The sequence below is a fragment of the Trachurus japonicus genome, unplaced genomic scaffold (genome assembly GCF_045865225.1).
Source record: "Trachurus japonicus isolate A0001 unplaced genomic scaffold, Traja_1.0 AP030197.1".
In the NCBI taxonomy this organism is placed as follows: Eukaryota; Metazoa; Chordata; class Actinopteri; order Carangiformes; family Carangidae; genus Trachurus; species Trachurus japonicus.
Genome location: NW_028220330.1, coordinates 1 through 14551, shown reverse-complemented (window position 1 = coordinate 14551; position 14551 = coordinate 1). Strand labels below are relative to the sequence as shown.

Sequence of the window (14551 nt, the reverse complement as noted above, 5' to 3'; positions counted from 1 at the left end):
TTATCTGTATGGTGCATATGTGTACCGAATTTCGTCTGTCTAGGACAAAGTTAGTGAAAGTCCCTATGGGCTTTTTTCAACTTTCTAGGGGGCGCTATTTCGCCATTTTGCGTCAGACATGTGCGACCACGCCAAAATATCGAATTTTTCACCAGGCCGGTCGTCCGTGCAAAAGTTCACACATTTTTGAGTTTGGGAAAGGGGCCAAATTGGGGTTTAAAGACCGGAAGAATAATAATAACGAAGAATAATAAACAGCGCGATTTCAATAGCCCCTCGGGCGAGTGCTACTCGCCGCTCGGGCCTAATTACTTTGCACACGTGTCGGCTCTCAAACTCACGTAAGTATCCTCGTCAATTTTGTTCTTCGCCAAGAAAGAATTCCAAGTATTTGTAAATATCAAAATCATTGCTTCTTAAGAACCGTTCGTGAATTAGGCCCAATGATCTCAAATTAGTTTTACTAAAACAAAAGGAAACACAAAACAGTGTAAAAGTAATTGATTTATTAAGGAATAAGGCAGAAGAATATATGATGTACAGTATAACCAGAATGAAACACCTATGGATAAGCTACTACATTTTATACCTGCAATGAGATTTTCTTATCGTGGAGTACTATCATCAGTAGAGGAAATAAACAACATTGGGCTTGGTCCTCCCTTTGTTCTCATAAACATAAACAAATAACATGAACTGTGGACATGAGCTTAAACTGACTAAATAAATCTACTGGCAAAAATAATTAGATACAACCACATGTAGACAAAAAAATTATAATCACATAACGATTAGTGAACAAAAATTTGGATGATTTCTAACATTAGCAGAAAACTACCAGCTGGTGATGATGATGAAAAAATAAACAGCAATAGATGCAATTGAATTTTTTTTTTTACAATGCTTTAAATGAGCTGATGATAGCTAATAGGGCTAACCCAAAAAATTTGAAGCTTCGTTTGTTGCCATGGTAATCGATCATGAAAGTCCGTGATCGATTTTTTGTGTTTTGTTCCTTTTTTCCTTTTTGACACCTGTTCTCATCGGCAATTGTTACATTAAAATGATTAGGCGACTTGGCATCCTGGAAACCTGCCTGATTTTGGAGATATGCAGTGTTTGTTTGCCATTACTTTCATTATTCCACTAACCGCCCCCACCCCCCCCCCCCCCCCCCGTTATTAGACGTTACGATCGCGCACCCCCCTGGCCGTTGAAGCTTCGATTTAAATCGATCGAATCGAATCGGGACAGCCCTAATAGCTAATTACTATCACTGTCACTTCTTCTTCTTCCTCTTCTCTTGTTCTTCTCCTGTATTTTATTTACAGCTGCTATCAGTACAACTCCCAACATAGCGCCCACGAGTACTCCCACTGCCATTCCTAGTGGACCCGCTAGCGTTCCAGCAATTGCTCCACCTTCTATTACAGAAGCTACTCCACCAGCTCCTGCACCAGCTCCCCCAGCAAGAGCAAAAAAAGTCTTCACTGCTGTTCGTATAAACTCATTATCTTCTTCTGCTTTTCTTCTGGCCTCTTCACGCTTCATATCTGGATTTTTTCTTTGAAGGAGTTTCATCTCCTTTTTTATGGCTCTCTCAGCCTCTTTGAGTATTGCATTGGTATAGTGTCTACTCTTGTTCTTCTTAACCATGGTCTTGATCTCCTGCAGAAGCTCATGAACCTGAGATTTCTTTTTTTCCTCATCTTTTTCTCTGTTGTTGAAAACGTGGTATCCACCAAGGCACTGCTCGACGAAGGCCTTGAGATCTTTGTTTCTATCAATTTCATCTCCGATAGAAACTCCATCTTCCTCCAGATCATCTCCTCGGGTGAATAAGACCATGGTGTAAGATGTTGCCTTTTCTCCAAACACCTTCAGAAACTTTTTCACTGTTTCTTTTTCTTCATTTGTGAATCTGCCCACCTGGAGCACGAACAGGAAGGCATGAGGCCCCGGAGCAGCCTCTGAGATGGATTTAGTGATTTCTTCAATCACCTCCTCTGGGAGTTTATCAGGGTCAAACAAACCTGGAGTATCAACCACTGTCAGTGTTTGCACTCCATCAGTGTTTTCAAACACTCCTCTTTCCTTTGTGCACTTTGCTGTCACTGTGGCAAAAGCTGGTTTAGATGTAAAAACCTTCTTCCCTAATATGGTATTTCCTGTTGCACTTTTTCCAGCTCCTGTTTTCCCAATAAGCACAATCCTGAGGCCTGGTTCCTCTGACTCCTCTGATTCCTCTGACTCCTCTGATTCCTTCAGTAACTCCACAATATCATCGTTCTCTGTTGGAGAATTTCACAAACACATTAATGATGTTGTAAAAACAAACTAAATTAAATCACCATACCACAATCAGAACCTACAGCAGGGGTATTCAATTAAAATTCATTGAGGTCCAGTTACTAAACTTTCATCCAAGTGAAAGGTCCGAACCTTATAAAGTCCAAATGGTGTCATATAAGCTATAGCCTACCCCAACGAAGTGCATTTTCATATCTATTGTCAATTTTCAACACAGGAAACATTTAACATAGTGCACTTTTATAGTAAACAACTAGCTTTTTTTAATTTTTTTTTTTTACCATGAATAAAAGTAGCTCCCAGGCAAATTAATTTAAGGCCTGTATTTCAATTAAAGAGAACAAGACCGAATAAATAAGGGGGTTTCCCTGTTTGTTTGTTTGTTTGTTTGTTTGTTTGTTTGTTTGGTGCTTTTTTCTTTCTTCCTTTCTTTTTTTGAGGCCAAGGTGTCAAAAGCATCTTGATAGCTGCACTGTCATTGTATTGTCCCCCTCCATTAAATATGGAGGAAGGCTGAAAATCACAGGATATGTCTGTTCTGTTCTGGTGATACAAGTCAGTAGTCCTGAAATAGGTGTTTCTCTAACACACATTCTACACCTCTGAAGCGACGTCTTCCCGCATACGAGCTTCCTGCTCCTTCCAAACGGGGCAGAGCTCCGCGTGAAGAAGTTTACAGACCGAGGGAGAACCGGGGGTCAACACAACACCGGCGGAGAAGCAGGAAACAAGCACGTCGCACCGCTACGGCGTTGTGAGCGCACATTAAAGTAATGGGCTTGTGCGCGCAAGAGACCCTTCTGAACGGCCCCCACGCGCGCGCGCACACGCTTAACCAAGGCGGCGGCGGCCACAAACGCCCAGCGGCTCGCCTTTGACTTCAGCATCAACTTTTTTTTATTTTGGAGCAAGGCTGTCATCACTCCGTCTCCTTTCTCTTTCCCTCTCAGACGCACTGGCCGCACCGGGTAAACAAACGATCTGATTGGCTCAATTGAGTGAAGCTGCCGTATTGACCTATAGCTGAGCCCGCTGTCCCGTCGGAAAAAAATGTTATTATTAGAGATTGGTCTCGGGTCCGGATCGAACCATCACTCGGTCCGGGTCCGGACCGAGGTCCGCCATTTGGTGATGCCTGACCTACAGTATACACTGTTAAAACGAATTTGTTGGCTCAACTTAAAAAAACGAGTTACCTTGTTGCCTTAAAATTTTGAGTTAAGAGAGCTAAGAATTTCTAGTTCTTTGCACTTCCATGTAAGTTCTTACCACTTAGAATAATATGTTGAAATGACTAATCCCAAAGTGACAGACAGTTGGATCAACTTGATATTTTAAGTTCAGTTGATAACATTTTAAGTACAACTAACAAAGAAATTTAAGTTGTATGAACTAAATGCCTAGTTGAGGTGACATTAAATTATAAGTTTAACCAACTTAAAATTTTAAGGCAGCAAGGTAACTTTTTCCAGTATAAGTTGGCCTCACTCAAAAACTTAAGTATGTTCCAACTAAGACCCTTTAGTTAAATCAACTTAAAATTTTAAGGCAGCAAGGTAACTTTTTCCAGTAGAAGTTGACCTCACTCAAAAACTTAAGTATGATCAACAGCATTATTTCATTATTTCAAATCACTTATTTTCTAAAATGACTGAGTGGAATACATGAAGAAATTACTTTTTTTTTTTTATAAAAACAGTATTTATTTTACCACAAACATCTTTCAACAAAATCAGTTCAGGCTTGGTAGGCTATACTTTTGAACATGAAAAATGACATATTAAAATAATTCAAATTTAGGTGCATAACAGAAATACTACTTCAACACATGATATACAACTAAAGACATAGCCTATAAAAAATGTACTTAAATTACATACAGTACATAAATCACACTGTGAGACAGTCCATCAGATTGACATTCCTTAGCAATAAAACCAGAGTGAGATCCATGTTTCAAAAAAAAAAAAAAAAGATTGCTGAGCAACTTGTGTCTTGAAGCGGCAAGATCCACTGTAATGTTCATGTTTTAGTTTGTAATGCCGTAAAATGTTGTGCTGGTTTGCTGAGGAAAATGTATAGTACTTGCATATCCAAGTCATCCAACAGGTCAGCATGACGTCCGACTGCGCCCTAACGTAAACATGCGGGGCCCTGTGGTCGTCCGCTGGTGCTGGTACGGGGGGGGGGGGGGGGGGGGGGGGGGGGGGGGCAGCAGAACGATAGGAGCTGTCCATCCAAAAGTCTCTTGAACTATCAAACGAACAGAACTGGACTGTGGAAGTTTGAATAGTCAAAATACAGAAGTTGTTATGACGTGAATCCTATGTTGCGGTGAAAAAAAGACCGTTGATTCGGTGGAAACCTGGCTTTACGGGCGGGAGCGGGGCCCCCCACGGCATGCGGGGGCTGCGGGGGTACACTTTACGGCCCAGCGTCCGGACCTGTAAAGGAAACACATCTATGTCAGATTGATCTATAATACAAAATGAGCTACTGAAGCTAGCTCATAGCTCATTGCTAACTGCATAGCCTACACTAATTCATAATTTCCAACATAAACACCACAGTACATTAAAGCAGAAGTAAGCAATATATTTGTGTTAATATAAGTCTTAAATAGTTATATCTTCCGACAGCAATCACTTACATAGAGTGTTTGGTCTGAAACACAGGTCTGTCAGTCACTCTGCTCTGCTCTGAGCCGAGGAGAAAACTTTTCTCGTATCCTACAGTTTTTATCCAATGAGGAGAGAGAACGGCATGCAGGGCTGTGTGTGCAGCCAAGGGATGCGCCTGAATGTGGTGACGTAGGGACGAGGACTGTTACGGTGCGTTCAAGGCAGCCCGTAACTCGTGTTTTTCCGACCTGTGAAGTCGTACCAGTTCGATCTGGTACGAGTTCACGGGTCGGAAGTTACGAGTGGCCGTTATAGTGACTTTCACAGGTAAAACAGGTCGGAAAAACACGAGTGGGTTGCCTAGAACGCTACAAAATCGTAAGTTGTGACATGAAGCTGTAATTTACGGTTTCAAAAGCCTGCCTGGAACGCAGCATTAGCCAAAACAACCGGATCGCTTACTTCTGCTTTAATTTCATGAATCTTCCCTAGGCTGTCTATGATGATTTTTAATATTCCAGATCCCCTGTATTGTAAAGTCTATAGAATAGGAGATACACGTTTTACATGTACGTGTTTTCCTAAGGGCCAAATTTGGTCCCATTGACTCCCATTAAAACCGATATACTTTTTATGTATTTATTTAAACCTTTATTTTACCAGGCAAATTGCTTGAGATAAAAAAATCTCTTTTACAAGCATGGCCTGGCCAAGAAAGCAGCAACAAGATAATATACACACAAAGAAGTGAGGACAAATATGAGAGAGAGAGAAAAGAGAGAGAGAGAGAGAGAGAGAGAGAGAGAGAGAGAGAGAGAGAGAGAAAGAAAAGATGAATGACGTCCAGAATTCTACAGTCCGGCAGGGATATGGGGGGAAGAGAAGGAGGAAGGGAGGGCTGTGTGGTACAAGGGGAGGCTGTACCAGGGGATCCTGAAGGAAGAGAGATTATGTTAAATCAGGCAAGACAGAACAGAACAATGCACAACAATACACACTAAAAGAACGCTAATCCAGTGATGCTAAAATACTAAACAGTAAAACATTTACACACTCCATGATTTGCCATTAAAAAGCAGTTAAGTCTGGTTTTAAAATCGGAAAGGGTGATGAATGCCTGTAGTTTTAGTGTTTTTTGGAGATTGTTCCAGCCAGAGGGAGCAGAGTACATGAATGCCCTCTTCCCAAACTCAGTACGAGTTCTGGGGACGGAGGCAGATAGAAAGTCCAGAGAGCGCAATCTGTATGATGAGTTTGATGTGAGAGTGAGGTAGGTGCAGAGGTATGAGGGAAGTAGTCCAATAATTGCTTTATAGATGAAGATGTACCAGTGCAGAAGCCTACGTGCAGACAAAGACAGCCAGCCTACTTTAGCATACAGAGTACAATGATGAGTGAGTGACTTACAGCCGCTAATGTATCTTAAAGCACAATGATAAATGGCATCCAGCATATGCAAAGAAGTAGAGCAGGCATTCATGTACAGTACATCACCATAATCCAATAAAGGAATAAAAGTAGCTGCAACAAGCCTTTTTTTAGAGACAAAAGAAAAACAAGATTTATTTCTGAAATAAAAGCCCAGTCTCACTTTTAGCTTCTTTACCAGGTTTTCAATATGAGGTTTAAAAGACAGATTGTCATCAAGGATGATGCCTAGGTATTTAAAAGTAGAAACAGTCTCAATAAGGGTACCTTGAGAAGTGTATAAAGTAGGACGATAATTAGTTTTGTCTCTAGATTTAGTAAAAATCATCATTTTAGTTTTATCTGCATTAAGCACCAATTTCAAGAACCGGAGTTGGGCTTCTATTTCCTTAAAAGCAGCTTGCAAGTGATCTACAGCCATCAACACAGTGCTTCCAAAACAATAAATCACAGTATCATCGGCATAAAAATGGAAATTTGCATTGTCAACATTTTTCCCCAAATCATTTATATAGATTGTAAAAAGCAGGGGACCGAGCACAGAGCCTTGTGGCACCCCCTTATGGACAGCCAGGGTATCAGAGGAGTAACCATCAACTTTAACACATTGAGCCCTGTCCGATAGATAGTTAGAAAACCAACTAACAGCAGAATCAGAGAGTCCTATATTAGCTAATCTATGCAGCAAAACATTATGGTCCACAGTATCAAAGGCCTTAGAGAAATCAATAAAAAGGGAAGCACAATGTTGTTTGCTATCCAGGGCCATAAAAATATCATTAACTACTTTCGTAGCAGCAGTGACTGTACTATGTGATTTTCTAAAACCAGATTGATAGCATGATAAAATTTCATTACTACACAAAAAATCCTTCAACTGATCACTTACCAGGTTTTCTAAAATCTTGGCTAAGGGTGACAAATTTGAGATAGGCCTGTAATTATTAAGGCTCGAGGGTTCACCGCCTTTTAAGAGGGGGAGAACGTGAGCCATTTTCCAGGTGTTAGGGATTTTCTTACAAGTTAGAGTTAAGTTATAAATGTAGGTTAAAGGTTCGGCTATAAAGTCCGCAGCAATTTTTAAAAAATAGACAGCAATGTTATCTGGCCCCGCTGGTTTTTTAAAATCTAATTTTGTAAGGGCTTTATGCACCTCGGCAATAGTGAAAGGCCTAAAGTTGAATTTAGTATCCAAGGGAGTCTCAGCATTACTAAGTGGAGCCTGGGCTGCAGTGTGGGACATAACTTCTTTGTCAAAAAGAAAACCAGATGACACAAAATGCTTATTAAAACAATTGAGCATCTCAGCTTTGTCATAGATAGTGGCCGACTCAGACACAATACAAGTTGGGAGACTAGAGGAGTTCTTTGGAGATAAAGATTTAATAGTCCGCCAGAATTTCTGAGGGTTATTTAAGTTTTTGGCTGTTAGAGCAAGATAATAGTTCGATTTGGCCTTCTTAACTAAGGCAGTACATTTATTCCTTAAGCATCTAAAAGTGGTCCAGTGAGCTTCCACATTTGACTTTCTTGCTTTTGCCCAATAATAATTTCTCTCACGAATTAAACTAGCCAACTCGTCAGAGAACCATGGATTTTCCCTGCCCTTTACCCTATACCTTTTGTAGGGGGCATGTTTATCAATGATTGACATGAGTAAATCGACAAAATAAGACCAGGCTAATTCAACGTCAGGTATTAAGGAGACCCTGCTCCAATCAGCAACATTTAGATCATATCTGTAACCCTGTTCATTAAAGTGTTTGGTATCACGCTTCGTGATGTAACGAGGTACTGTAATCCTGACATATGATAATGCTTTTTCCATGAAAACCTAATAAATCTAAACCTTTGCCTTCAAAATAAAGGGAAAACAGGATTTGGGTCAGGTGACCTCCCTAAACCCCAAGAGAACCAGGCCTCCATTGAAAGAGGCCTGGTTTCTTACCTTGCAGATTGCACTGCAATAAAAAAAGCTGAAAACCATAAAAATGGTTTTGGTGTGTGGGGACTGATGTAAAAGAGTGTTTTATAGTTATCCTTAAAATTCTAGATCCCCTTTGCTGCACGGTGTATAGACTGATTCGGCGACGTCACCGGAAATCGAACGGCCGCCATTACTGCGGTGACAACTCACACAGTCAGGCAGCTGTTGGCTCTGTGCGCGAAGCGGGCATTTGAATGCAAGTGGACCTTTTCTCTTCCCTTTCTCTTCTGCGAACATGTCCAGGAAGGCTGGGAGGACATGTGCCGTCCTCGACTGCTCTAATATCAGCAAAACACAGCCCCTTACTTCAGGAGGAGTGTCCGTGTTTAGACCGTAACGTTACGTACAGCGTGTCAGCAGCAGCAGCAGCAGCAGCAGCAGCCGCCAGCGACGCAGTCACAGCTGACCTGTACAACCTGGCTACCCTCCCTTCTCACCGTTACCTTCACATCGTGTGGACAGTCTGTGAATGTCTCACTGATCCCTTCAATATGATGTGATCATGGTCGTCTAAAAGCCGGTGTAAAATATGTCCGACCCATCCGGAGCTCAGGTAATTTTGACCATAAATCAGAGACCTGTAATTGACGTTTTTTCTGATCATCGGAGGCCAGCTGGTCAATAAAATATTCTTGAATATCTAAAACAAAGCAAAAGTTGTTGTTGTTTTTATAATCTTATTCATGTAGCCTGTCCACATGATTAAATATCCCGCTGCTGGCTTGCTAACGTCAGCACGCATAACGTACCGGTATGTTATATCGTTTATGATACAGTCTCTTATCTCCCTGTTACTCTAATCTTTCCTGCTAATCGCTCAAACAAATGATTAATTACTAAATGAATATTGGTATTCATGTAAGATACCTTAATCAGTTACTGGGGGGCACTAAACATCACAAATGCAGCCTATTTATGATGCTGTCATAGAGAATCAGTTTACTATGACTGACACATGTCACCGCAGCAATGGCGCCGCCGCAAGATGGCGGCATACACAAAACGTTCTCCGAATTCGTCTATAGAATCGGAGATATACATTGTGCCTATACACTTACCTTCATGCCCAATCTGGGCCCATTGATTCCCATTATAAACACATAATTTTTGATATACTGCAATCCTGACATATTATAATGTTTTTCCCATAAATACCGAATTAATCTAAACCTCTACCTTCAAATTAAAGGGAAAAAAGGTTTTAGGTCCCCTTCCACCACTAGCGTTCTCCCTAAACCACCAGAGAACTAGGCCTTCACTGAAACCTGCTATTTAGGCATATTATTTGGATCCTCATCAAAGGCCATATATGCTTTGTTTACTTTGGTGTTTATAAACAGACTCCTATCTCCCACTTGTATGGTATCTCCATACAAATCTCTACAAAAACATACAAAATATAGAAAAAATAATATAAAACTTCATATCTACAGTTACGTCTGAAGTTTGTGAAAAAATTTGATGCAGTTATTTTTTTTAATGTATATTGCCTATTTGTGGCATTTATATGACAAGGACCGTTAGTATAAAAGTGTACGTTTTAGCTGTAGTTATAGCTCCAAAAATAATCATGCATCAAAATCAATGTTGTTACTGTATCAATTGTTGACATATTCAAGGCTCTAATAACCTCATATGGAGTGATCCACTCTACACCTAATTTTTGGGAAATATTGCATATTAGGCCCAATGATCTCAAATAAATTTTACTAAAACAAAAGAAAACACAAAACAGTGTAAAGTAATTGATTTATTAAGGAATAAGGCAGAAGAATATATGATGTAGATAACCAGAAGACACCATACTAACGGTTTAAAGTTTTATACCTGCAATGAGATTTGCTTATCATGGAGTACTATCATCAGTAGGAAATAAACAACGTTGGGATTGGTCCTCCCTTCATTCTCATAAACATAAACAAATAACGTAACTGTGGACATGAGCATTAATGTCTGACTAAATAAATCTACTGGCTGAAATAATTAGATATAAACACATGTAAACAAAAAAAAAAATATATATATTTTTTTTTAAAAGGGACGTCTCCCTACCGCCCCCTGCAGCCTCCCCTAGGACCCTTGTTTTCCCCACGCCATGTCCTTTCTTTTCAACCAGAGCCAAAAGCTCACTCTTTCTGCCTCTTCTGCCAGCTCCTTGAAAGCCTTCTTCAACTTTGGCCCTGACACTCCTACGTTCCTCAGGAACTAATTACTATCACTGTGGATTCTTCTTCTTCTCCTTTTTCTTCTTCTTCTTCTCCTTTGTTTTATTTATAGCTGCTATCACTACAACCCCAATCACAACTCCCACGAGAGCTCCCACTGCCATTCCTAGTGGACCCGCTACTGTTCCAAAAGCTGCTCCACCAGAAGCTAATCCAGCAGCTCCTCCACCAGCTCCTCCAACAGCAGCAAAAAAAGTCTTCAGTACTGCTCGTATAAGATCATTATCTTCTTCTGCTCTTCTTCTGGCCTCTTCACGTTTCATATCGGGATTTTCTCTTCGAAGGAGTTCCATCTCCTTTTTTATGGCTCTCTCAGCCTCTTCTAGTAGTGTATTGGTGTAGTGTCTACTCTTGTTGTTCTCAACCATGGTCTTGATCTCCTGCAGAAGCTCATGAACCTGAGATTTCCTTTTTTCCTCATCTTTTTCTCTGTTGTTGAAAACGTGGTATCCACCAAGGCACTGTTTGACGAAGGCGTTGAGATCTTTGTTTCCATCAACTACATCTTCTATAGAAACTCCATCTTCCTCCAGATCATCTCCATGGGTGAATAAGGCCATGGTGTAAGATGTTGCCTTTTCTCCAAACACCTTCAGAAAGTTTTTCATTGTTTCGTTTTCTTCATTTGTGAACCTGCCCACCTGGAGCACGAACAGGAACACGTGTGGCCCTGGAGCAGCCTTTGAGATGGATTTAGTGATTTCTTCCATCACCTCCTGTTGGGGTTTAACAGGGTCAAACAGACCTGGATTATCAACCACTGTCAGTGTTTCACGCACTCCGTCAGTGTTTTCAAACACTCCTGTTTCCTTTGTGCACTCTGCTGTCACTGTGGAAGAACCCGTTTTAGATGTAAAAACCTTTTTCCCTAATATGGTATTTCCTGTTGCACTTTTTCCAGCTCCTGTTTTCCCAATAAGCACAATCCTGAGGCTGGGTTGCTCTGGTTCCTCTGGTTCCTCCTCCGCCATCATCTCGTCATCACCTGTTGGAGAATTTCACAAACATATTAATGATGTTGTAAAAACAAACTAAATTGAATGACCATTCCATAATCAGAACCTATATCCACCACTTTCCAGAGAATGGCGCTGGGTGTCGCCATGACACTCCATTCCACCGTTACTGTATTGTTGATAGCATATGGTTGATAGACATTGACCGTGATGACTTATAATCATCACGTAATTTTAATGAGAACAATACGGATGAGGTTTTAGCTATATGTCACATTTTCACTATATCACCGTTGTGACTACTTTGATGTTTATGAAGTCTATGAAACAAATTGTTGAACAAACATTTTAGATTAGTTGGGATAACCGTTAGCTGTTAGCCGTTAGCAGTATCAATATTAAAAGAAACATATTAAATGAAAATGGTTCATGTCACCTATCTCTCCTATCTGTCTATCTACCTCTTTCATTCTCCAAATGACTGCTGTAGAAGAACAGGCCGTGTTTTGTTTGGCAGAAGTTGGAGGAGCTTGAAAATGCATTTCCATGCATGTGTCAAAAAAAGTCTGAAAATGTGACATAATAAAACAATATGGGGTGGTGGTGTTCTGGTGGGTGAGTGGTCACAGAGCACATCCCATGTAGGCCATGGCCCTGGTGCAGGAGATCACTGGTTTGACTCCCGAACATGACCGTCAAGGCTACTGTTTCCCCATTCTATCTCCCTTTTTCCAGTCATTCTTCCACAAATAAACAAACAAATTAGTAGAAATAAAATAATTTTTTGTGATGTAGAACTATTTTGTAGATTTTTTCAATGTACATACAAAGTTTTAACATGTATTGATAAAACGAGTGGATTTTATTCTAACTAAACTATTATCTGTGAGAGGCAAGGAACACCATTGCACTAAATATTGATGGAATTGGTAGTGATGGAGTTAGTAATGATATATTTAAGCAATATATCACGACAGGCCGTGGTATATGCTCATTATACCACGGCTAAGGGGCGTTGTTCGGCCCGACTTTGGTTTCTGACTCTTTTGGATAATGTGCCAACTCAAATTGTCCCAAAAACATCATTGCTGTTCCTGAGAAACAAACATAACAAGAGGGTTATCAGTTGAGTCACAAATACTGTAAATGCTAATGTTGAGGACAACATCTATTTTGCAGGGGAGGAGTGTACTGTACCTTGTAGATTATAGCCAGCAGGGGGCAGAATGGAAGGGTCAGAATACTAATAAGAAGTTGTTTATTTTTTGCCACTGGGTTTTTTTTGCCAGTCATGCTGATCAAAATGAAGTTCACTTATTCTCCACCAGACCGTGGTACAGTAAGTGGTATAACAATATTCATCTCAGTTTGTTCGTCATCACATAAGAAAACAAAGTGTAGCTGTAAAGAACAGGTTACACAGGATAGGTTCAGTGAAACTAAATAGCAAGAAGTTATCCAGGTATGTTGAGGCTTGCAGTTGCAGTTTTGTGGGTGTTCGTTACAAGTCCTTGTTTGAAAGGATTTCCTGATAATGTCCATGTCTTTTATGAGGTTATCCATGAAAGGGAGAGACAGAGAGATGGGAGCAAATCAAGATATGTGCTCTTTCCTGTGGTCATATCTATTATCAGTAACATCACAGAGTGATGATCCCAACATCAAGAAAACTCAAAACGTCTCTTTCCATTAGATTTCATACTTAAATATTAAATACTAAATATTGCATCATATGGAAAAAGTAAATAACAGAAAAAAAAACTATGAGTAAAACTCTGTATAAACAGGTTGTCTTGAACTTTATCACAGTGTATACAAAGTTAATGTCAAACTGAAATTAATGTAGAGAGAAGAGAAGTACATCAGTACTTTCAAAACAAACAAATATGGAAGTTGTAGATCTTCTTACCAATGGGATTGGACCTGGCCATGTTTGTCTTTGATTGATCTTCTCTAGAGGAGGGTCTGGGGAGCGAGACTAGTCTTTGACAAGCAGGTGTTCTGTGAAGTACTTTCCCTTGCTTCCATAACAAATAGTTTCATTTTCATCTTTTCTAAATACTAGCCTGGGCGTGTCCCCTCCCTTTGCACACGTCACAGAGCTGGCCCTAGCCAGTTTGGTTGGAAAGGTTTTAGCTGGTGCCCCTATAGTGCATCTGACAAAAGGAGTATCACTGAATATTATTAGAATATATATTGTTAAAACTGCTGATGGTGAAACCCAGGCAATAGTCAGATAGTTTAAGTTGCACCTATTAAATGTAAGATAGAACAGTGAAATCATTATGCATATTTGATCCCTCTCTGCCTGACAATAATAATAACTTTATTAAGGACACAAACCAGAGGTCCATAGCGACTGGAAGTACATAAAAGACAGACAATTAAAACAACAATGCAACAATACAATAAAAACATACATGAATCGCAAACTATTGCACGTCTGCCCGTCCTCTGTTGCTCACGCTGAGGTTTCTCCAATTTTTCCTGTCAAAAGGGTTTTCTATGGAGTTTTTCCTCAGTCGATGTGAGGGTCTAAGGGCAGAGGATGTTGTTATGATGCCGTGTAAAGCCCTTTGAGACAAACTGTTTGTAAAAACAGGCTATACAAATAAAATTGTCTTGTCTTACCTTGCCTAACAGGTCTACGCTGCTAGCACTAGATGGCAGCAGAGAGACACTACAAACAACGAAGATACCTCTCCAAACACACAAGTCTCTAGCAGAGTTAATTTTGTTGTCAGGGTAACAGCTATCACTGACAGTTTATTCTCATCAGGTCACTGTGCCTGTAGCCTGCTACATTGTTTATTTGGCCTTCATGGATTGACCACTTATAAATTCAAAAGTACATCTGTAGCCCTAACTACACCACAACTTTAAAGGGCCATATTATGCAAAATCCACTTTATACTGGTTTCATTGCAGTTATATGTGTCAGAAATGTCTTGTTCTCAGGAGAGCTCTTGAGAGGAACTGTACTTTTAGGTTGCTGAGATTTAGTACCACAGATTGATTTGGGGC

The 14551-nt window shown here is 40.2% G+C and overlaps 1 protein-coding gene across 1 annotated transcript; it reads right to left on the bottom strand.

Annotated features, from left to right (window-relative positions):
- Nucleotides 1-1544: 1544 nt before the first annotated feature.
- Nucleotides 1545-11542, bottom strand: LOC146960597 (GTPase IMAP family member 8-like; the record flags this gene model as incomplete). Its single annotated transcript, XM_085772244.1, has 2 exons — nt 10714-11542; nt 1545-2291 (listed from the first exon to the last, which is right to left on the bottom strand). Coding segments are annotated over exons 1-2 (1576 nt in total), but the record flags the coding sequence as incomplete, so codon positions are not given.
- Between the last annotated feature and the right edge of the window lie 3009 nt (nt 11543-14551).